This window comes from Petaurus breviceps, unplaced genomic scaffold (assembly GCF_028583685.1).
Source record: "Petaurus breviceps papuanus isolate PSGF00001 unplaced genomic scaffold, PetGlider_PUasm1.0 90847, whole genome shotgun sequence".
In the NCBI taxonomy this organism is placed as follows: domain Eukaryota; kingdom Metazoa; phylum Chordata; class Mammalia; order Diprotodontia; family Petauridae; genus Petaurus; species Petaurus breviceps.
The window spans coordinates 8,952,951-8,978,936 of NW_027187360.1; the positions used below are offsets into that span (position 1 = coordinate 8,952,951).

The following is a 25,986-nucleotide window of genomic DNA, read 5'->3' on the forward strand; positions in this document are numbered from 1 at the left end:
GGGCAATTCAAAGCGGCCACCAGCAATCTCTTAGTCTCTCCCTCTACGCGAGGTGCTGCTTCCAAAAAGAACTTCCGCCTCTCTCTTGTCTCTCCAAATCTACGTCACCAGCTCCTCCCAGTCAGGACTTTCTTTTCACATCAAAAAGTCCATCCCACAGGTGGGATTAACAAGCTCTGGGTTTTAATACAATCAATTTGAAAACCAAGCCAATACAGGGGAATCTTTAATTGCCATTACTATCACACACCTACTATGTGCCAGGCTCTGTGCTAAGTGCTGGAGATACAAGAAAAGGCAAAAGACAGTCCCTGCCCTTAAGGAATTCACAATCAAATGGAGAGACAACATGCAAATAAACATATACATAGCAACCTCTACACAGGATAAATAGGAAATGGTTAAATGAAAGAAAGCATTGGAATTGAGGGGATGGGGAAGGCTTCCCATAGAAGGTAATGATGGGGTTTAGGCTCTGGGAACCCCCTTGAATCTTCCCACTTGATGAGATATTTGTCTGAGCCCATAAGCCTTTCATTATCCTAGGTCCCAATCTCTGTTATTCTTTTTCTTTTTCCCCTCACCTTGTGTTTTTTTTTTTTTTTGGTCTTTATTAATTTGTTTGTTTACTTTTAGTTTACAAGATTTAGATCCACAATTCCTTGAGTTTCAAATTTTCTCTCCTTCCCTCCCCTCCCCCCTCCATGACAGCATACAATCAAGTATAGGATCTGCAAATACTTTCACATTAGACATTAGTCAGATTATAAAGATGGATTGTATCAGATGGAATGAAAAATGGTAAAGAGGAAATAAAACCAAACAAGAAAAAGAAAAAGATCCGGTAGTTTGCTTCAATCTGGATTCAAACTCAGTTCTTTCTAGGATGTAGACATCTCTCTCCATCTCATGAGTCTTTTGGGATTGACTTATACCACTGCATTGCTGAGAAGAGTCCAGTCTATCAAAGTTGGTCATCACACATACGTTGTGTCTGTAATTGTGTAATTTTTCCTGGTTCTACTCTTCTCACTCAGCATCAGTTTGTATAAGCCTCTCCAGAAGTCCATCTGCTCCTCGTTTCTTATAGCACAATAGTATTCCATTACATGCATATACCACAACTTGTTCAGCCATTCTCAAATTGATGGGCACCCCCTTAATTTCCAATTTTTTGCCACCACAAAAAGAGCTGCTATAAATATTTTTGTACACATGGGTCTTCCTCCCAAATCTCTGTCATTCTTAACCTATCCTAGCCCTCCATTATCCAGCTACTTCCCACCCTTGATCCTATCAAAATATCTTTACCCAAATCTGTTACCCTTAAAGTAGATTAGCCCTCCATAGTCTGTCATCTCCAGGTAGCCTTCAGCTACTTCCCAGCCTTAATCCCATTCCTGGAGTCTGACCTCAGTAGTGAAGGTCCTCCTTAGACTCCTCCTCAAGACCCTCCCCCCCAAAAAACCCTAAATCCCTCCCACAGTCTTTCTGTATATAAGGTGCATCTTGCCTCCATGAAGGTGCTGAGATTCAATCTAGTGCAGACTTACTCTGTGTCAGATTGTTCTGGCCGGCTTGTCAGTACAAGTGTCACAAATACTTAGGCTCCTTAAGAGTCTACCCATTATGGCGAATCTTTAGCAAACTTTGTTTTCTTTGGCTGAGAGAAGGCTTGAGTCTAATTCATTCAGCAGGACCTGGCGGTGTCAGTATTTTGGGGTCTTGAGCATCCTGAGATGCCAAACCTCAACAGTAGGATTTTTGTTAGGACTTAAAAGAGGTCAGTAGTTGGAGCAGAAGAAAGAGGGCTATCCAGGAATGAGTAACAGCCAGAGAAAATGCTTAGGAGTGAGAGATGAAATTTCATGTTTCTAGAACAGCTAAAAAGCCAATGACAGTGCATTGAAGAGTACGCATTGGGGAATAAGGTGTAAGAAACCTGAAAGGTGAGGGGGGCTAGGTTAGGAAGGACTTTAAATTCCAAATAGAGCATTTTGTATTTGCTACTGGAGGCAATAGAAAGTCACTGCACTTTATGGAGTAGGATTGGCTGACTTGATTAGACCTATGTTTTTGGAAAAATCACTTTAGTAGGTGAATGGAGAATGAATTCAAGTGGGGAAAGACTTGAAAGAGTTTTAGAACTGACTCTTCCCCACCACTCTGTAGGTACCTGACTATCTTTACATAATGGCTATTGCAATAATCTAGGGATGAATTTAGGAGATCCTTATGCTAGAGTGGTGGCAGTGTCAGAGGAGAGAAGGGGACATGTTTGAGAGATACTGCAAAAATTAAATTGTCAGATCTTGGCCACCTCTTGGATATGGGAGATGAGAGATAGTGAGGAATCTAGGATGATTCCTAGGTTGTGAACCTGAGGGATGGGGAGGATAGTGTTGCCCTCTACAGTATTAGGGAAGGGAGGAGTTGAGGGAAGATTTTAGGGGGTAAGATAATGAGTTCTGTTTTGGACACACTGTGCTAAGTTTTAAAAGTCTATTGGAAATCCAGTTTGAGATGTCAGTAAAATAATTAGAGATACAGATTGGAGGTCAGCCTAGAGATTAGCATTCTAAATTGGATTTGGGTGTGTGTCCCTTGTTCCACCTCTATTATTTGTGTGTCTTTTAAAAAATCTGTCAGTAACTAGCTTCCTTGACCTGCTTCCTTCACTGAACCCTCTTCAGTGGATGGTTCTTTGGAAGACAGACAGATAGCCTCTTTAAAGGAGATTTTCAAAGGAAGGTTAGCTTTTGATTGCATTGTTAAGGCTAGGTCCCCAAAGCTTGAGAAACAGACTGAGTGGTGCCAGGATTAATTTGGAGTTACAGCTTCTGAATATTCAGGAAACTGGCGCATTCATCACTTTGATCTGGAGCTGGTCCCTGATGCTTAACTCTGGCAAATAAAATGAAACTTTAGGTCAGACAGTTTGGAGTTTGGGATGTTCGAAATAAGGAGTTACTTCTCAAAATGCCCACTTATTGAAGCTTGTGTATTGGTATGCTTCAAAAAATGGATACAGTGAACAGGGAAAAGAGGACTTTTGAATAATTAGAACACAAAACATTTTCCAACAGCTCATTGTCTTCTAGACCATAATTAGGTTAGATTAAAACTGGGAGTGTTCCGGAATACTGGACTTCCTTTCCCCTTCCCTCTCCTTTGCATAACCCCATCCCTTTTTTAATCACACCTCCCTCAATAAAAAGTCAGAATACTGGAAGTATAGGAAAAGTTTCCTTTTAGGAATGCTTTGGGAGTGTTCTCACAGGCAAAATGTTTCAATCTAGCATATTGTTCTGCATATGCTAGGAACTTTCTCCTCCTCTGATCTATGTCCCATGCAGTATGCCCCATGGGTAGTTTGATAGGCTGCTTTGTAATTCCCAGTGGTCTGTTCAGTGTGGATGCTATTTATTTTCTCTCTTGTGAAAAGTCTGTTATTTAAAAAAAATTAGTTGTTAGACTGAATTAAATTACCTCTCTGGTCCTGGTAAGAGTCTTGAAACAACTGTGTTGTCCTCTGAGCAGAAGTATTGGTGTAATGGAGAAAGAGTCAGTCCCAGAACCAGGAAAATCTGGCTTCCAGCACCATGCTGGCTGTATGACTCTGGGAAAGTCACTTAACCTCTCCCTGACCACAGGGAATTCTCTAAAGCTGTCTAAATTGTAGAATAGTTGTTAATTTATGTTTTCCTTACCTGTCATTCCCTAGAGAGGCTGGGCCTGAAGGCAGGAAAATCTAAGTTTAAATCTGAGCTTGGATATTTTCAAGCTGCATGACTCTGGACAAGTCACTGAGCCTCTATTTGCCTTAGTTTCAAAAAAAAAAAAAAAGATAATATTAGCATCTGTCTCCCAGAATTGTCATGAGAATCAAGTGAAATAAAGTTTGTAAAGCACTTAGTGCAGTGCATGGCACAGAGCTGGTGCTTAATAATTGCACGTTATTACCTTCCTTCCTAGACCAAGGAAAGTACTTGTCCAAAAAAGTTTTCAAGGCATGTCTAATGCTTTGGAATTTCCTGAAGTACCTATGTATTTTCCACCCACATGCTGCGTTGCTATTCCCCTTGTTGCTTCCAAGGAACAATCCTCTCTCTACCCACTTCCTCCCTTCCATCTGTTACAGTGGCATCTCTGCCTGAATCCAGATCCAGGAGCAGACTTACTGGTCTCTGGTGTGTTATTGGATGGTATATGCTTCAGTAAACTCAGTTCCAGAACAACATGGAATTGGAACGCCATAGTGGGATTTTTGGCCTATTTATTGGGCTTTCTGCCGTTTTGACAAATAGAGGTCTGAAACAAGGTACTTCTTTAAGAACAAAGGGAAACTTTGACCACAGTTCCATAGGGGCAGATAACTAAGTGGAAATTGCATTTTTGAAAAGAAGAAGGACACTTGTCTGAACAACAGCAACAATGACACACCACCAATTCATTTCTATAGCACTTTTTCAAGTTCATAGAGTTCTTTCCTCTTGATGGCTCTAGAAGGGAGGCAATGTTGACTTAACAGAAGGAGCAGCTTTTCTCTAGGATTTGGAGATGGAAGATGAATATTAATATTCTGGCTATTACTAAGTTCCTGTGCAGTTTGATCTAGTCCTACAATGCTGCTGTACCCGGACCTTCTTCATATCGGTTCCTGAACCCCAGCCAATCTCCACCTCCACCCTTGAGACCTAGTAGCCACTCTGAGTCAGTGGGCTTCTGATTTCTCCCCTCCAAAGAAGCAAAAATAAAGTAAAATGATAACTAGCATTTATATAGCATTTAAGATTTGCAAAGCACTTTCCAAATAGTGACTCATTGTACCATCACAATAACTCTCAAAGGTCAGTGCTTTTATTATCTTCATTTTACCAATGAGAAAACTGAGGTATTCTGAAGTTAAGTTACACAGCTTGTAAATGCCTAAGACCATATTTGAACTAAGTTCTTCCTGATTCCAGGAGCTCTCTTTCCCCAAATGTAGTTCCCATACCACTAGATAGCATCTAGATCCTACAATTTTTTTTCCTTTTTTTTTGGAGGGGAGAAAGGCAGGGCAATTGGGGTTAAGTGACTTGACCAAGGTCACACGGCTAGTAAGCATTAAGTGTCTGAGGTCAGATTTGAACTCAGGTCCACCTGACACCAGGGCCGGTGCTCTATTCACTGCACCACCTAGCTGCCCCTCCTATAATTTTTAAATACAAATATTATTTTTTACATTTTACAGATAAAGGAACTGAGACTCAGAGGTAGACTGAATGACCAGGGTCTCACCCCCCTTTTTTGACTCCAAGTCTGGTGCTTCTTTCACTAGATCAGGCTCCTGACATGCCTGGCTATGACCAATGACAAAGTGATTAGAAGATATTTGGTTGGCTCCTAGTAGTGGCTTTCTCTTCCCATCCTTGAGTTAATTCACTGTTTCTGTGATTGTTCTGGTTGGCTCCTTTTAGTGGCTTTCCCTTTCCATCTTTGAGCTAATTCACTATCAATAATGTGGGCACTGAAAAATTGTGACATTCTGATTGACTGCAGGTTGGATTTCAAAAGGTGCAAATAAGGGTTGGGAGACCATTCCTTATGTACTATAAAATCCACTTAGAAACATATTTCCCTTTCTTACAAATCAGATTAGGTATCATACTATCATGTATAAGATATATAAAAGAAATAGAGACTTGCTGTCAGGGAGTAAAAACAGAGGAACCCAGTTGATGATTTTTTTACAAAGGTCGTCAAGAGATCAGAGTTGAACAAAATCGTTTTGTGAAACTTCATGACTTTTCAGATTGGTTCTTCAAGTCAAAGGGTCAGAGATCACATTTTTAAAGGGTCCCTAAATTAGGTTTTTCAAGTACTTTCTGCCAGGCACAACTGTGATGAAGGCTGGTTAGACCAGATTGCTTTTACCCCTTTGGTAGAAGGCAGGAGATGTGCAGATAGAGAAAATGACAGTAACTGATGAAAATCAATGAATATGACTGAAAAGGCATTCTACCAACTCTAAAGTTTACCCTTTTCTAATCTACTCATGGTTGGTGTATTCAAGGGCATGGGGGATCTGCTTATCCTAATCCTACTATCCCAACAAATGCTATTGAATTTTGTAGAAGCATCAACTCCCTTCCTCTACCCCAGTAAAGAACCACACAACCTCTAATAACTACAAGGCCACCTTGATGGCAGAGTAAATCTGGAGAGAGCTGATTTCCTGATTACCATGGCACATAACTTCATTTCTTTAAACCAAAGACAGAGAATCAAGTTAATAGTAAATTAAAATGCACATCTTCTTGGACCTTCCCTGCATGAGTTAGTGTGTCCAATAGTGCACTGCATACTTCCAATAAACCCCATAGTTGGAAACTAAGTTTGAGACTTTGTCACTGTTCTTTGAAAACCTAGTCTTGAAAAGCAAAGGGGAAATCTAGTTAACAGGTATAAAGCACTTGGACATTTGGTGGACAGCTGTTGAATAATTGCTTTATATTTGTTTCCCCAGATTATATATATATGAGAAAATTAAAGATGTTTTGTTGAGGGTTTCATGATTTTTTAACTATACCAAAAGGTCTTTGTTAACTGAGGTAAGATAAATGGTACTGAGAATTCTCTGGGTCAGTGGTGTCAAACTTAAATAGAAGGAGGGTCAGGTAGTGGTACTTAAGGATCCCTGAGGCCACATGTTAACTTAGAAAGCCATATGTTAACATTATTTGTATTATTTGCATTCTTACTTTGTTAAATATTTTCCAAATAACATTTTAATCTGCTTCTAGTTGCACCTGTGGCCCATTGGCTGTGTGTTTGACAACTCACACAAGAGAGAATAATATAGCACATACATATATATGCATATAATATGTGCATAAATAAGTAATATATACCTCATGTTATATTATTCTGCCTTTATGCACATAAAGCTAATATATAGCACTTGAGATTCATTAGGAGAAATTGATGAGAATATTGTCTGCATGGAATATTTAGAGTAAGGGAGTTCGAATTCAGGTTTTGTTTCTGCTATTGACTCTTTATTTCCTTATCGATATGGAGCAAAATCACTGGACTTGAATTTGAACTCAGTGGCAAATGGGGATGGAGTCTCCCAAAGGACAACTGCTATCTCAAGGTCTAGGGTAACTATGAAGGACTTCGCTGCTAACATTACAGCTCATGAGATGTCATTGGTGTTCTTCCATTAATAGTCAGTAGATGCAATTAGTTCTTGCCAAAGTTACTCACTAACATGTCACAGTAATAATAGTAGCTAGAAAATGCTTCTCTCCCTTCACATTCCCCCCCTCACCCCCAACCTGAGGTGTAATCTACCGTACTTTCTTTTCTTGAAAGGTTCCTCTCTGCAGCTCAATTCCTGATGGTCAGGGCTAGCTCTCTTTTAAGATAACAGTTGACTTTCTTCTCTGCTGCTTCACTCTTCTTTCAGGCTGTCTCTTTGTATCCCTGTGTGTTTGGAGTGTGTAAGACTTAACTCCCTTAACTTCTACTCTCCCTTTGACTTCTAATTCTCAATGGAGGGAGTCTTTCAGAGTGAAGTAGATCTACTGCTAGACTAGATGTTATGGGAGAATGGTGGAGGGGAGAAGAGATTAATACTTCCCTTTACTTCAGTGGATCCCCTCCACATATATATTCCCCCACATTCCCTCATTTTCTCCAGACTTAGCTATTTAAAATCCCAAATGACCCTTTTTCAATCAAGCCAATATATTTCCCCTTCTGATTTATTCAGAGAATGACTTTCACACTTATTAAAGGAATCATCATGTACAAACACCTTGTTAAGACATTGACATCTCATTAGTTCTCTTATCTACTCTGCTTTATATATATTCTGCAACTGTTGTAGAGGGATCAGATCTCTGCTTTCTTTCATGTAAAATGGAGATGAAGGTGATTGCATTAGTAATGTCACAACTTCCTTTTAAGGAAAGCTATACACTAATGTAAGCTTTTGTTACTGAGCAGGGTCATCCCTAGCTAAATACAGTGTGCTGGGGATCCATTCATTCATTCAGTAAACATTTATTAGGCACCTATGTACCAGGTACTGTGCTGAGTGCTGGCGATTGAAGTAAATCACCCTATGTCTCTTCCTGCTCCTTTCTCATTCCTCATGTATTAATATTAGTGAAATTTCGTATGTCCTGTGTCTGTGATATGATCAGTCAGGGCTGTTACAAATGTACATATAAAAAGTTGTCTAAAATGGGCACTAGACAGGAAAAAGGAAAAGGAAATCTGGCAGCTTGAGGTAGATGGGAATGGAAGAGAGAGTTAGAGGGCTGTTCTTTGGGCTCTATGTGTATTATCCCCTCATGTCTTTCCCTCTTCATTCCCACAGCTGTACTAGGAAGGGATCCTCTGATGCCTTCCCCCTACCAACCCTCCAACAATTAGCCTTCTCTGATATTAAAGAGACAATGCCATATAAAACCAACTGATACAGCAAGCATTTTACATATCCATAGTTTCTCACTTCTCCAACAAAGAAGATAGTATATTTCCTCATCTATTATCTGGAACCAGCATTGGTCATCATAATTACCCAGTATTTTTGTTTTATTGTACTTTTCATTTATACTATTTTAGTCATTGTGTATATTGTTTTCCTGGTAACACCTACTTTACTATACATTGGTTCATAACAATACTCCTATGTTCCTTATAATTCCTCATATTTGTTTTTTCTTACAACTATATTCCATTCCATTCCCATTCCACAGTTTATTTAACTTTTCCCCAACCAATGGACACCTACTTTATTTCCACTTCTTTACTACCACAAAAAGCTTTGAGTGCTACAGAAAGGACCATTCTGTCTTTCACATCCTTGCAACATATGTCCAGTAGTCTGATTGATGGATAAAGGATATGGATAATTTAGTGACCTTTATCACAAACTTCAACATTGTTTTCCAGAAATTTTGGATCAAGTTATAGCTCCAAGAACAGTGTATTAATGTAATGAGATAAACTTTGAATGCTTGGTAATCCCATTATTCATGGAGTATCAGTATGATGTTAAGTAGATTGTGATACAGTGATGATTCAATTCCTCCAGTGGACAGGAACACTTATAGGACACAATTTTTAAACCTTACCCAAGCCACTACATTGGCTCCTTATTGTACCCCTTCCTATAATCCATTGCCACCACCTGATTTGAATAATTTTTGTTGCTTTGAAAATATTCTTCTTGCTCAATATCCATTCTTGTGTTTGGTAAACTAAGCATTATTTGTGTCTAAGGATGTCAAAATATCTTGTCATTTTATTCAAAAGTGTCAGTCAGCGTCATCCTTATCATAACCCTCCATTTTCCCACTCAAAGATTTACACAGCATTTTCACATCTATTTTGTCATTTGATCCATTCATCAACCCTTTGGGTTAAGGAAGGGAGCTATTATTATTTCTATATTACAGATGAAGGAAGGGAGCTACAGAAGGGAAATTATTTGATAAAAGACAGACTGCTACAAATGGAAGAAGTGAAACTCAAACATAGGTCTTAAATCCTTTATGATGTTTTTTTTATGGCATGGGATTAGAAAAATTCTCCCTAATGTCCTATGTTATTGTAGATAAAAAGAGTCTGGATTTGTAATCAGAGGACCTGAGTTTAAACTCTGGCTTTATCACTTGTGAGCTTCATGACATTGTACAAATTACCTCTCTGAGTTTCAGTTCCCTTATCTTGAATATAAGGTAATTGAACTAGACAACCTCTAAGGTTCCTTGGGGCTAAATCTATGATTTATAATTCTACAACTATCACTAATTTAAATAAACATTTCTGAATTTTTATTTACAACATAAAATCCCTTTTTAAAGTCTAGGAAAATTGAAATAGACTACAAGGCAATATTTTAATCTATGACATTACCTTTTGGTATAAATGGCAGCTGAAATTATTTGGGCCATTTCTAAGTATGTTTTTATTTTCTTTAATATTTCCTATGAAAATCCATATATGATTGTAATGGGAATGTAAATTTGAGAATCTTCCCTGCCCCTGGGCTGGGGTGCTCCTGGGGCCTGGGGTGGGAGGCTTCTTTTTCGGTGGATGCTTCTTGATTGGCCAGTGAGTCAGTGGGGTTGTTGCATTCTCTGAGCCAGGAGAGGGCTGTGTAAGCCCTGATGTGTGGCTTTGTTTTGGGGCTCACTTTGAGAGGTGTTCTGTGGTTTGATCGGATGAAACTCTGGAGGGCCATTGTCCAGAGCCCCCCGGCTTTGAAACCCGGATGTTGTTTGGTGTGGATGTGGTGGTTGGACAGTTTGGAAATCTGTCTACTTGATCTGTTTTTGTCTTGATGGTTCTGTCTGTGTATTTGAGGTTCGGGGTGCTGACCTTTTTTCCCCTGAATGAGGTAAATGATATATGTTTGACTGATTAAAATAAGCTTGTTAACCCATTTTGAGTTGCTTTCCTTTGCCAAAGCAGATCTAAGAACCTGTGTTGGCAGACACCCTGGGGATGCTGGGGTGCTTGCTGCTACAATGATCTAGATATGGAAGTAGGTCTAGAAAGTATCTAGTACAACTCATATATTTCATAGATAAAGAAATAGGCTCATGGTAAGCAAATGACTTGGTCAAGGTCACACAAGTGGTAAGTAGTAGAGCTGGCATTTGAATTGGGATTCTCTGACTCCAAATCTAGTGAAATTTCCTGTACCTCATGTGACCTCACATTTGTGGTACAGTTACTAATGTTTCTTCATAGACATGCATATAAGTTTACCGTGTGTGCCCAAGAATCCTCTAATGTATCAGCAACACTTTTCCTTTGGCATAACTACCTGGGATCCACAGCCCGCAGGGAGTAAGGGTGCTTTCCCAGTTTCTAGGAGCCCCCTGTTGCTACCTATTTTCTTTCCTTTGCTGCCCCACTTGCTTATTTTCTGTTACTTCTGGGGGAAAGAAACAGGGGCATTAGTGATTGAGTCATGTTACAGTCCAGGGCCCCTCAATAACACTCTCCTAGATTCCATTAAGTTGCTTTCTTGCTTGTTGTGATGGGGCTTCACTTTACAGGAACCTGGTTCCTGATAGGATCATGTAGTCTGTCCCCCTTCAAGCCTCAGGAGTCTCAGTATCGGCCAGGAGACTGCATAATTGACTGTGGTGTCAGGAAAAATCAACCAGACATTTTTTTTTTCTTTGACTTTTCTGGCTGCATTGCTTTCCATAGTTCAATACTGAGTAGGTGGTCTGGAGACTGATTGCTGTGGGCAAGGGAAAAAAGAAAGTTAAAATTTTAAAATTTTAAACAATTCCATGTCTTACCACCAGTCCTCAGAGACTACCATTTGGCCCTTCTATGGAAATTTGTGTAATGAGCAGAGCAGGGTTAAGTTGGAAAGATGTATACATACATATATAAGTGTGTGTATATGTATATGTATACACACACAGACATACGTATAGACATATACATATATGTACATACATACATACACATATATGTATATATTTTTATATCCAACACAATGACTGAAAAGGATGTACTGTATTTTCATGGTAAGAAAAATGTTTTGATTTAAGAAGAGCCCTTTGAAAAGTATAATTTTAAGTAAAGTTTAGGTTCTAATTAAAAAAAAGGGTTAGCTTAAGTTTTTATTGCTTTAGTTTTTTTAATTGATCCTGCAATGTCCTCACAACTCTATCTCCTCTAGCATTAATTTCCTCTCTCTATTTGACCCTATTTGACTTATTTTTTTTTCCTTTTCAGTGCCATTTATATTTCCTCTGTAAAAACCTCAAATACTATGACACTGGGTCCAGTTATGATGGTTTCAGTATCCTAGATAGAGAAAATTTTGGGGTTTTTTTGAAACATTTTTTATAATTTTCTTCCGTTTCCTATATCTTTCCAAGCTTTCCTTAGACTTTTTGAGATGATACTGCTTATAACTGTCCTTTATGAGATTTTATAGATAAGAGTATATCTAACCCAGTGCTAGCTGTTGCAGCCATCTCAGGCTATTTGATCAGTAAGTCAAATGATTACTCTCTTATCTTTTTTCTGGGCTCTTTTGATTTACTTATTGAAGCAATTAATTTATATAGCTTTAACTTCTGGATGATATAAAAATTATCCATTTCCCATTTAAATTTTTTTCAATAGCTTGTTTAAATAATTAAGGGTTAAATATTCTTAATTATATGACATCATTTTATTCTTATTAATCTTTCTTATTAGTAAAAATATTAATTTTATGCTTTATGAGGCAGTGATCTGACAGATGACTCAGGGATGAATCCCTTGACTACAAAACATTTTCCTGTCAAAATATAGTTAATTTCATTATTTTGTTATGTTATTTGTTGCTCATCATAGCCTACCTTTATTTTTAATAAATTTTTTATAACATAGAGGCAAGAGGCTTCTGTATAATTTACATGCTTTTTGAGTTCAACTTCAGGACTTTATGTTTTTCCTAGAGGCAAAAGGAAAACCATTGAAAATTTTTAAACAGGTGAGTGACATGGTTAAAACTGAGTTTCAGGAATATCAGTTTGTCAGTTCTGTGGACAATGGCTTGGAAAGGGGAGAGACTTGGAGTAGAGGAACCACTTAAGAGACTTTTGCAGTAGTCAGTGTGAGAGGTAAGGAGAGATTCAAACCTGGTTAGTGGTACTATGAATGTAGAGAAGGGCGCTCTTCTAAAAGATGTTGTAGAGACTGAAATGAGCACATCTGGGAACTGACTGGATTTGGGTTGTGAGGAAGAGGGTGGAGTTAAAGATGGCTCTGAGTATTGAACCAAATGTCTGGATAAATGAATGCATTGTAACAGTAAGCCACTACTGCTTGAAGTTATCCTCCTCCTCACAATTTATTTGGGATCAGAAACAGGGTATTGACTATGGGAAAGAGGAAGTGATCCTTGCTTTAGTTAAAATGGACCTTTATAATTACAACAAAAATAGGTTCCCACTATTTTTTTTTTTAAATATAGCTAGTAGAATCTAATTACCTGTCTAGAGAGTGTTGCATGGCTCAAGAAATCAATGCTTCTGTAAACACACAATACAAATAATAAATAACATAAGTCCCTACACATATGATTACTATGTGTGTCTTTCAAGATTAATTTCTCCTGAGTATGAAATATAGGAAATTAAAAAAAGAAATAGCAGAGGATAAGTCTTTATATAGTAGTAATAAACTTCCTCTGGGTGTTTCTAAGTATTATTAAAACAACTTTTTATATATTTAACCTTATGACTAATTACAAAGTTTTATCTCTACTGTGTGGCTTTCTCATTTCTATGAATGGAGAAAGAGCTTTCCCATCTACTCTGTAACCTTTTCATAATTAGTCATGAAATAGCCTTTTTTTTCCCATTAAAAATATGGATATTCACTGGTGAATGTGAGAAACGTTTTGTTTTTTTAGCAAAAGATTTTATCTTAGGTAGGAAAGTGGGTTTTGGAGAGATGGAATAGGTAACTATATAGTGTGATTTCTAGAATTATAAGAAGGCCCTTGATCACTAAATTTTTTTTCCTATTTGCTCATTAGTTGCTGACATTTCACAGTTAGAGAGTAACTACTTTGTTTCTTATTCCCTATTCTCCCTCACCTCCCCCCCCACATCTCTTCAATAGAATACTCATTACCCTGTTTAAAAATAACAAAAAACAGCACATCAAATCTTATCAGTGATTTGTTTCTCAGTTAAATTAATTCATATGTTTCCTAGAGATCATATTTCTTCTCGATTGCAGTCACAAGGGCATTTCTTCTCTCCTTCATTTCTTTCTTCCTTCTTTTTTTCTCTCCCATCCTTTTTTTATTTGTCAAGGACCTGTTGTTATTTTCTCAAACCTTCATAGTTCTTTACTAAACCTACCAAAATATAATTTCTATTTCTGTTGTAGGAATCATTTGTTGACTTACTGCTAAAGTGAGAAAATTCCAAGTAAATAAATCTTGATAGGTTCAGCTGCTACTTGGCACTAGAAAAACTTGTAAGCCTTCCAAATCATTCTTTTTCAAGAAAAGGAGCCAAAAAAGGCAGGATTTTGATGTCAAGCAAAGTAGTTCTTAAGGGGCATAAAATATATTTTAAATGGAGAATATGATGATTTTTGGTAGGGTGATGAACTGGACTAGAGAATGTAGTAGAAATAAAAAATGAAGTATTCCTTAAAATCATTGGTAATCTGGTGTGAAGTCATCAAAAATTCAATACTTGGGTGTTTTTTTACTCTATGCCTTGTTAAAAGTAAGGGAGAGGGGTGGCCAGGTAGCACAGCAAGTGAGAGCACTGGCTCCAGTGTTGGGATGACCTGGGGATCGAATCCCAGGCTCGGACACTTAGCACCCACCCAGAAACACCTGGCCGTGTAACCTTGAGCAAGTTACTTAACCCCAATTGCTTAAAAAAAAATAAAATAAAAGTAAGGGAGAGCAGGCAGTAGGAAATCATGTTATGTCAAACATATATTTGTTTTTCTTCTCTATGTCAGTATATGAAGGCTACTTTTGTTGATTGATCAATCCAAGGTTTATAGCTGAACAAGTTGGTATTTCAGCTTGATTTTTTTCTCTTCTTCTTTTCATGTTAGTGCATAGAGTTGGCAGTACTGAATTTGGTCACTGATGGTTGGTTATTCCTTTCATCTACTCCTCTATCAAGTATTTGAAAATATTCATGAAGTCTAAGGACTCCATTCATTTTAAATGCTGTCTCATCAGTTTTCTTACACTAGAATAAATAATAAGAAAGCCAGTTCAGGATCTCATAACCTGGTAATTTAGAACCTCAGAGATCATTGAATTTAGAATTAACAGACAATTCAGAGATTGCTTGGTCACCTGCACCTGTCCATTTTACAGATAAGGAAACTTAATCTCAGAGAAGGGGAGAGACTTGTCCAAGGTTAGTGTCATGGAACCCAGCTTCATTTCCATGTTTTTGGTCTTCACAGAATGATAGATTTAGGATTGGAAAAGATTTGAAAGATCTTAAGAGTTTAACCCTATTATTTTATCAGTTAGGAAAAACATTGAAGCCATGAAAGGATAAATGAGTTGCCTAAAGTCATATAGTAAGTGGGAGAGCCTGGATTCAAACCCAGGTCCATTGACCCCAAAGTGTCCTTTCTATGGACTCCAAATACACTGATATTTCCATTACCCTTAAATCTAGTAATTTTTTTGACAGAATCATGTTTGTTCATATCCAGTGTGCTGTCTACTGCACTGTGCTGCCTCCAAAATTTTCATTGTATAGTCTGAGTTCTTTCTTGTACCACATTGTCACCTATTGGGTATGTCTCCTGTCACCTTCACCTTATTGGTTTGAATATAAGGAAAGTGCTAATGTATTATCCTAAAGAGATTAAGGCCCTTCTTAATAAGCAGGAGTTTACCAGAGAATTTTTTGTTTGAAATTAGTTTTTAAATTACTTTTTTAAGTAGACCTAGATTCTAGTCTCAGATCTGATATTTACTAATTATGTTTTCTCAGGCAAATCTCTAGCTCTATGGGCTTCATTCAAAAATTTGTAAAAGGAGATAGGTAGACAGAATTATTTATTTTGTCCAATTCTAAATCTTGCGATCTTTAAGGTTTTCTTCAATGATTAAAAGAAAACAAAATCTTGCTTGGATAACATTTTTTTCTGCTTTTTTTTTTTAACTATTTGTATTATAGTTGCCTAGCTTCATCAATGTTGCAGTATAACTCAGTTTGGAGTGACTTTATCTATCAAAACTAATATAGTGTTATTGGTACTTAAATTTATTATCCATGATAAAAGATGTTAGGCACCATTCATTCCAGAAGTGTTCTTCCTCAAGCAGGCACCACAATGTAATGGAGAGAGTACTCAATTTGAATCTGAAAGACCTAGGTTAGAATCTCCATTCTACTATTTATTTCCTCTATGACTTTGGCCAAGTCACTTTCCCCTTTCTGAGTCTCAATATTCCTTCTCTTTAAAATCAAGGGTTGGAAGTAGATAATCCCTGAGGACTCTTTCAGCTCTAAATTCAATGAATTTATCATTATTCATTATTATTTATTATTAATAAATATTATGTTTATATAGAGCATATAGAATAAATATATTGTTAATAAATAATAAATAAATTTATTATTATATATTATTAAGAAGTTCAATGAATTTATTATTATTATTTTTAAGCAATCGGGGTTAAGTAACTTGCTCAAGGTTACATGGCCAGTTATTTCTGGGTGTGGTGCTGAGTATCTGAGCCCAGATTTGATCCAGGTCATCCCGACACTGGAGCCGGTGCTCTTACTCGCTGAGCCACCTGGCCACCCCTAAGCAATTGGGGTTAAGTAACATGCTCAAGGTTACACATTCAGGTGTTTCTGGGTGGGTGCTAAGTGTCTGAGCCCAGGATTCGATCTCCAGGTCATCCCGACACTAGAGCCAGTGTTCTTACTTGCTGTGCTACCTGGCCACCCCAAATTTATTATTTTCATCATTGGAACATGTTGGATGATTCCTTAATATGAAACTTAGAAACTGTTGGTCATTCATGAATCTCCTCATGACTAGTTTTTCTTCCAGTTTTCCTGTGATGAAAAAAAATTATTTGTTAGCACATGACATTGGAAAAGTTACCCTAAGAAAGCAGCTAGAATTAAATTACTGACTTAGTATGTGCTGGCAAATTCTCAGACTGGTATTTCACACAATACCATTCTAAATTGGGCAGACTGCTATAAGCATTCCCAGATGGACAGTATGTCACAATCACAGCATTGGTCTGTGCTTCTCTTGAATATGAAAGAGATTCAGGGAGAAGCTTTTATTAGTTGGAGACTGAGGATAGAGATGATCCTATCTTACCCTTCTATTGATTATGAATAGGACAATGCAAAGGTAGAGATTCTGGTTTTAGATTTTATTTGAAAGCAAATAAACTATTGTCTCTTCATCAAAAGGTGATATTTTTTGAAGACACTTAGCATTGATAGTAACTTATGTTCTTAGCTTCTGACTTTGAAAAGGATTGGGATTCTACTTCACTGGTTTTTTTTGGTTTATGCCCTCTCCTGCTGTGTGACTATTCTAGGGCACTGGAAGTCAATGTTTATCATGCAGTAAATATGAGATCACAGGACCATAGGATTTAGTTCTAGAAGGGACCTTAGTCTAGTCCTACTGTTTCATTTTACAGATGATGAAACTCAAGCCCAGAGAGGGTAAGAAGCTCAGCCAAGGTCCCAATGCTAGTAAGTCAGAATCAATATTAGACTCATTTCTTCTGACTTCAAATACTTCTTTCTCTATGCCATGGGCCTCTTAGGGAATAGGTATGACATTATCATTGAGGAAAACTCCCTGTGTATTCTTTTCCTTTTGTATTTCACTTCCATTCCCATTATAACATGAAGTGGAGATCATCATCATCACCCCCCTCATCATCATCATCATCATCATCATCATCAGTGAAGTGTTGTTGTTGTTCAGTTCTTTCAGTCGTGTCCGACTCTGTGATCTCATTTGGGACTTTCTTGACAAAGATACTGGAATGGTTCTCTATATCCTTCTCCAGTTTATTTTAAAAATGAGGAAACAGATTAATAGGTTTATGTGAGTTGCTCAAGGTCACACAGTCAGTAAATGTCTAAGGCCAGATTTGAACTTGGGTCCTTCTGATTCCAAGGCCACCACTCTATCCACTATGCTACCCAGTTGCCTATGTGTATTCTAGCACTTCTATGCCTTAAAGTTGGTGGATATTGCCTCCAAGAAAGATCTCAATCTACTCATGACTTTAAGGTTTGGAAACTCAGTTTTTCAAATAACCCTGTGAGGTATCATACTTTATCAAGACAGAATCCAATTAAACTAAATCAAGATTTCAGTATACTTTAAATAGATAAATAAAATAATTATTCATCACAGCTAAAATGGGAATAATAATTCTTCCACTGGAGTTGTCATAAAGAAAGTATATTAGCAATGATAAACTTTTATAGAATATTATTATTATTTATCATTTGAAAATCCTTGTGCTTTGGAGTCAAGAAGAATTAGGTTCAAATTTTACTTCTGACATATACTAGCTGTGTGTTCATGGGCAGATCATCTTGTCTTTCAGCATTCTAGGCAATTCTCTAGGAATATATGAGTTGCTAATTCATCAGTGTAAGAAGTTTCTGTACCAAAGAACCCCTGTCATGTGTGTTTTGTATGTGCATACATGCACATGTATGTGTGCACATATATACATTGATAGTATCAATCTTCTAGAATATAAAATTATTTAATATTAGTGGTCTTGTATTTGTGACATTAAATTAAGTTGTTTATACTAGATGGATTTATGACTCATTCTAGATTATTTCTAATATTTTCTTTTCTTCTGTTTTCCCTTAAGCTTCCTTTTATAAACTAGGCCAATGGTTTTCTCATCAAAACATGAAGAAATTGGAGAATTCTGTCTCCAAAACTCCCTTTAAAATTTTGTTTTTAATGTGTGAGCTACTACATTCCATTTATGTCTATGTGAATAATTAAAGATAAAAACTTAACACAGAAAACAATTAAATTCAAAAGCCAGTAGTGGTGTCAATAGAGATGTCAAACTCACTGTTGTCTTTATTTCCAGATTTATCAGCGATGCTGGCTAGTGTTCAAGAAAGCTTCAAGCAAAGGTCCAAAAAGATTGGAGAAGTTTTCAGATGAGCGGGCAGCATATTTCAGGTGTTACCACAAGGTAAAGTTTGATACACTTCCATAAACTTAGAGTTAGGAACTCCAAACTGACCTCCTGACTAATGTCAAAAAATAGGAGAAGTGACTTCAGTCGAAATTCGTGCTAATTAGACTGAAGACAAGAAAGCTATGAGCATTTGTGGAATGCTCATCATGTTCTAGGTACTGTGCATGCTGCTGAGAATACACAAACCAATACAAAGTTGTCTGTGCCCTCAGTGAGCTTGCATTTTATTGAAGGGGAGCAACATATACAAGAAAATTAAATATAACATAGACACAAATTAATTCCTGGGAGTTCACGGGAACTATTTTGTAGAGGTGGCTGGTGGCACAGCAGATAACAGTACTGCGTCTGGAGTGAGGAAGATCTGAGTTAGAATCTAACCTCAGAGTGACCCTGGACAAGTAACTTCACCTCTGTAAAATGGAGATAATACCTCCCAGTGTTGCTATAAGGATCAAATAATATAAAATTTGCAAACTTTGTTGCAAATCTTTAATCAATATCATTATCATTACATAAAAGTCAATTTGCTAGCAATGGAAACCCCTTCTATCCAGAGAGGCATAGTAGAAGAGTAGGGCAGGATACAAGGAGGAGGTAGCTGATATGAATGGAGGAGAGCTGCACTGGGAAGGCAGTCAGTAGTTCAGAATCACAGGGATTTTGAGTAGAGCCATAGGGGAGTAGCAAGGGGAATATAGTTTTGTAAGAGACCTGATTGTTGGTGGTGGGTTTGGGAGAGGAGAACCAATTTAGCAGCAGGGCAGATGAATCTTCAAGTCAAGAATCAGTGGAATCTTAAGCCATGTTTGATGTAGCTCCCAGGTCACCTCTGCCCCATGTCTTCAGTATTAAAAAAATTACTTGGAAAGGAGAAGGAGGGAAGGAAAGAATCAGAAGAGTTTTTGATCTATAACTCATAAGTGGAAGGGAGTTGTGGAGTTCTTGGTTAAGCCAGGTGGTCTAGGAAGGGCTTGGTGAATATCTGGGGTCTGTCTGGTGACAGAATTATTTTTTGGACTGAGTGTGGCTTTTAAGGAGCTGAATAACCTGAGATAGAAATTGTCTCCTGAATGCATTGCCAAAGGTTGATACATGCAAGTTGGTTTTCTGACTCAAAAATGGAGCTTGGGTTTTCCTAAGAATATGAATAAAAAATTTCCATAGGTTTATATGCATAGGCTAGTTTTATTTTCCTTCACTATGGAATCATAGTGTTTAGTTAAACAAATGGAACCACCATGGAATCTATTCGCCATTTAGAGCCATCAAGTGGTAACTAGACTATATTGTCTACTCTATGAGTCAATCATAGAATCCAAGACTTGCCTCCAAGAGAATGTGCAGATTCCTTAGTGTAAGTTAAATCCTCTGCAGTCTGGCTCCAACCAACCTTTCCAGACTTAGTTCACATTATTCCTTTTTTATACTCCCTGTTGTCCCCAAACTGGTTGACTGGTTATTCCTGGAACTCAAAATTCCATTCTATGTTTCCATGCCTTTGCATATCTTGCATAAATTGTTCCTCATGCTTGGAATGCAAATACACACATGTCTCATCCATTAGAGAAAAAAAACCCCAACATTATCTTCCTTTTAGCTATCCATTTATATCTCTCATTCCCTTCTTAGCTGAACTCCTTGAGAAAGATATCTATGGTAGATGCCTCTAATTCCTTTCCTCGTATTCTTGTCTAATTCCTCTGCAATCTGTAACATAGTTCAACTGAAACTGCTCTTTCTATAGTTACCAAAGATGTCTTAATTAACCAATCTAATGGTCTTTTCTTAATCCTCTCAATCTCTCTTCAGCAGTTGGCATTGGTGATTGCATTCTTCTCCTGGGTATTCTCTCGGGCACTGCTGTTTCCTTCTTCTTCCCCTTCCTTTCTGACTGCTTCTTTTCAGTCTCTTTTGCTGACTCTTCACCTGTGTTCCATCAACTGCCCATAGGTGTGCCCCCAATAATTTAACCTGGGCCCCCCTCTCATTTCCCTCTCTGACTTAGATATCTCATGAATTTCTATTGAATCAATTAAAATCTTTATGCAGATGATTCTCAGATTCATGTATCTAGCCCCACTCTCTCTTCTGAGCTACTTCTGAACAACTGCCTTTTATCCATCTTAACCCGGATATCTTGCAGGAATCCAGAGTTTAACATATACAAAGTAAAACTCACTGTCTTTTCCACCAAACCATTCCTTTCTATTATTGTCAATGTCAAAAAAAATGGTCTAATTATTGTCAAAATCACTCTCCTAGTCATCTAGGCTCACAACTCTGGTATTATCCTTAGTTCTCCATTCTCATATGATTTTTCTAATCTAGTGACAAATTTCTACCTTCAGGAAGTCTTTTGTGTATATCCTGGCTGTCTATGAATACAGTCTCTGTGTATACTGTATACAGCCACAGGCCTTTACCACCTCTCACCTAAACTATTGCAAAAGTTGTCTTGACTCAATTCTCTCCACAATCTTCTACCCTCCACTATGCTGCCAAAGCGAGTTTCCTAAAGCATAGGTCTGATCATACTGCCTCCTACCCAATAAACTCTAGTGACCTGTTATTCCCTGTGGGATCAAATATAAATTAAATATAAATTAAAAATATAAATTCCTTTGGCATTCAAGATCTTTTTAACTTAAACTGTTCCTATCTTTGCAATAATCTTATTTTTCAGTCCTCTCCGCACATTTAATGATCTGGCTGCACTGGGCTACTTGCTGTTCCTCACACATGATGCGCTATCTCTAATCTCAGGGTCTTTGTACTGGTTGGTCCCTAGTACCTGGAATCTTCTCCCTCTTCTTCATCTTTTGATTTGACTGACTTCCTTTAAGATTCAGCACAAATCCCATCTTCCTCAGGAGTACTTTTCCAGCACTCATACCATCTCCTCTGAGATTACTTTCCATCTGCTTTGTATATATGCTGTATGTGCATAATTATACATATGTTGCCTCCCCCATTAGAATGTGAGCTCCTGGAATACTAGAACCATTTTTGTTTCTGTACATATTCTCAGTGCTGAGCATAATACCTGACATAGTAAGCACTTAATAAATGCTTGTTGATGGATTCCTTCTTTGTTGATGCATCTTCAAAACATCCCTAGCTTCCATCAAGGCTTATCTAGGGTGACACCTCCTATGGGGAATCCTTTCAATTTCAAGAGGTAGGCTGAATGACTACTTGTCAAATAATTTGTTGTGGTCCCTTTCTGTTTTGAAACTCTGAGATTCTTATCATCATAATCATTAATGTTCTCATGTTTCATATTTTATGTTTCCTTAAATATGATATCTTATATTTTCAAGCTCCTTGAGTAACAAATATTATTTTTGATTGCATTTGAATCCCTAATCCCTAATACCATCTCATACCTAAGGTAGCCAGATGGCACAGTGAAATGGACAGAGCTAGACCTGGAATCAAGAAATCCTGAGTTCAAATATGACCTCAGACAGATAAGCTGTATAACTTTTGGGCAACTCATTTATTTTCCATGTGTCAGTTTTCTCATTTGTAAAATGGGGCTAATAATAACATTCATGTCTCAGAATTGTTGTGAGGATAAAATAAGAAAAAATTTAAAAGTGTTTTGCAGACTTTGAAGTGCATTATTGTCATTATTATTAACTATTTTTGTTGTCATTGTTATTTTGTGTATGTATTTGTATACATTATGTACTTAATGAATATTTGTTTAGATTAAAGACTACATCTTGTGTAACTCTTACTCAAGTCTTATACAACATTCCTTTTAAATGGTCACATGGTTTTGCTTGGTAGTTGGATTACCTGATGTCTAAACCCCTCTCCAGCTGTAGATTTATGATCCTAAATAAATCGAGTGATGGGAAAACTCACTTACCCACGAGGCATCCTATTCCCTTGTGAAACTGCACTAATTATAAGGAAGCACGTCCTTGAATTGAGCACAAGTATATCTCATTATTTCTATTTAGGGGTTTGAATTCTGCCCTCTGGAGCTATACAGAATGAATATAATTCTTTTTCCACATAGCAATGCGATCAGATATTTGAAGACTGGGGGCATGATTTACTATCTGATTTCCACCCTTTTCTCCAAACCTCTGACACCCCACTTTGATATTGTGTCTGAGCCTATCTTAAATTAGTTGCATTTCTACTCTTTGATTTTAGGAAAATGTATCAGATTAATAGGATAAAATTCTTTCCTCAAGCCTTTTCTCAAAGAGGAGAAACCAGGCTCATATTGTATCTTTAGGTCTCTGATGCTCAATGATGAATAGTTGGTATTTGGTTTTGGAAAGTCCAGCTTAAGTCCCATTTCTAACTTTACTGTACTGGAGAACTTTCATCAAGTCACTTTACTTTTCAGTGACTCTCTAAAGATTAGAAATTATAGATCAGGTTTAATTTGGTATTGGTAGAGGGTTTTTCCTTATTGGAAATTCCCTATACCAATGGAAACACTAGTCTGGTCTGGAAAAAAATATAATACTGCCTGTAGAAATCAAGATATGAGGCCACTATTTCTTGCACTCTCCCCTGACTATAAGGTAGCAGGCTTGTCTTGTTCTCTTAGTATTCATTGTGAATCTCCATTTTGTTGTCCATAACAGAAGTAACCAGAGTAAATCCTGTATCTATGTGATTTTGTGTGGGCAGCTAGGTGGCGCCATAGTGCACAGAGTGCTGGGTCCAGAGTCAGGAAGACTCATCTTTCTGAGTTCAAATCTATCCTCAGACATTATGTGACCCTGGGCAAGTCACTTAACCCTATTTGCCTCAGTTTTCTCATCTGTAAAATGAGCTGGAGAAGGAAATGGCAAAACACTACACTATCTTGGGCAAGAAAACTCCAGTCAGGTCATGAAGAGTCAGACATGACTGAAAGGACAGAACAGCAACAGCAATGTGATTTTGAAGGAACACTAAAAGAATCACCAACCCCAGGACATTCCTCCCCTCCCCTCACTGTCCCACAAGTCCCCCCAGGAACCTGCCACAATGCTGAATTTTTCTGTCACGCAGCATTTCGGCATTTTGTCTGGAATATGTCCCTATCTTCAAATTCATGCATGTAAATCTCTGGAGAATATAAGCAGTCACATTTTCTTTCATGTATAATCACCATTAACTAAAGTTCAAAGGCATTAGAAAGTAGGAATTATCTACATTAAACCTCAAAGCCCTTGATGAGCTTCAACAGCAGATTCATCCTATTTAGTTTCACCAATCTGATACACTTAGTAATCTCTTGAGGGCATAGCAGGAATTTGAAGACCTTCTGAGAAATACATTTTTATCCATAGTCTGTGTAATCTATAAAACTTGTTCATAAAATATGGAGGCTATTTGTAGCACACCATAGCAAGATTTCAGTTTATTCTAATTTGTATATAATTTATATATTTCTTTAATTTATATAATTTTCATTTCCAAAAGAAATGAGAAGTAAGGGCAGCTAGGTGACACAGTGGATAGAGCACTGGTCTTGGAGTCAGGAGGACCTGAGTTCAAATCCAGCCTCAGACACTTCACATACAAAAAACTAGCCATGTGACCTTGGACAAAGTCACTTAACCCCAATTGCCCTACCTTCCCCTCTCCAAAAAGCAAAAAAAGAGAGAAATAAGTAACAAATTAGGCTATTTGAGGTAGAGGTGTGTGTGTGTGTGTGTGTGTGTGTGTGTGTGTGTGTGTGATGTATAGATAGATAGATTGATAAATTGACCTCTTACACTACATATAGAACACTGATAAGGGTAGAGTTTTGTGCAGCATAGATAGTGTTCACCTTTTAGAAATCACTAAGACTAAATGCCCACAGAACCTATCATATTTTAAAGGATTAAAATACAAAAGATAAACTGAAAAGTTACAAAACTTCTCAGTTTTCTCTCTAAGAAATATATTTTAAGATGCTTTATTATATAAGGAAAATTATTATGTAGTTTGAACATTATATAAATGTAATAATTCATTTTACTTTTCTTAAGCCACCTTGTCAATGGTATATCCCTCTCATAGAAATGACTCATAGGGTTATGATATGTGCGGTGGAAAGATGACTAGATTTTGAGTTAGGAGAGACCCGTTTTCAAATCCTTTATGTGATATTTATTGGCTATGTATTTTAAGGTCATTTGCTGAACATCAGTTTCCTCATCTGTAAGATACCTATGATTATTTACTCCCACAGTGAGTTTGCTGTGAATATCACATGAGCTAATGTACATAAAAGAGTTTGAAAATCTTAAAATAGTACAAAAATTGGTTGATTATTTTTAGGTTTATGGAATTTAGAACAGGAAACTGAGACTTAGAGAAGGGAGGTGACTTGTTGAAGATTACACATCTAGGTATTGAAGTGGATTCGATGTGTAGTTGCTATAATATTGTAATGATAGTAATTTTAATCATGGTTTCCAACCAGTGGTGTTCTGGTAAAAATTGAAAGAAGGAGGTTTCATGACACACTTTTTTAGTTTAATCTGCATGTTTAGCATTTTCTCCATCACTTTCTTAAGTTTAGACCAAGAAAGCATAAATCAAACTTTGATTTATAGGGTGTGCTAATTTCTTAAGTGTAAATGCTCACACAGAACATTTAACAACCAGCTCCAGCAAACTTTTTTTTTCCAATTCACCCATTAAAACTAGCTTCTTTGTTCTCTTTTTGAGATTTTATTGTGAGGAAATGGAATCCTCTCACTGAGAACAGTAAAAATGAGAAGATCATAAGACAATATCCTTCCACAAGGTCCATTCCCTTCTCTTATTGGTGAGTTCCTACTGGGGCTTACCTTTTGTGGAAGGGCCAAGATTGACAGAGAGGCCAGTCTTCATTCCCCTCTGGACTCTGTTCTGAACTTCTGGAATTTAGAATCAGGCCCCAAGCTGAGCATCTTCATTCCCACTCCCAAACTCATACAACTCAAGCTTTTCAGAATGTGATCTCCCTAAGGGTAGGAACTTTCCTCTTGCTTGTATTTTTATACCCAGTGTTTAGTACTAAGTACTTAGTAAGACTTTAACAAATGCTTCTCCCTCCCTCCCTCCTTCCTTCCCTCCTTTCTTCCTCTCCCTCCCTCCCTCCTTCCCTTCCTTCCTTCCTTCCTTCCTTCCTTCCTTCCTTCCTTCCTTCCTTCCTTCCTTCCTTCTTTCCCTCCCTCCCTCCCTCCTTCCTTCCCTCCTTCCTTCCTTCCTTCCTTCCTTCCTTCCTTCCTTCCTTC

General features: G+C 37.4%; 1 protein-coding gene across 1 annotated transcript in view; it reads left to right on the forward strand.

Moving 5' to 3' along the window:
- DOK5 (docking protein 5) overlaps nucleotides 1–25,986 on the forward strand; it is a 162,911-nt gene that overhangs the window by 44,698 nt on the left and 92,227 nt on the right. Inside the window, exon 2 of the mRNA XM_069072443.1 lies at nucleotides 18,641–18,748. Within this exon, the coding sequence (XP_068928544.1) occupies nucleotides 18,641–18,748 (108 nt within the window). The remainder of the gene's footprint in view (nucleotides 1–18,640; nucleotides 18,749–25,986) is intronic.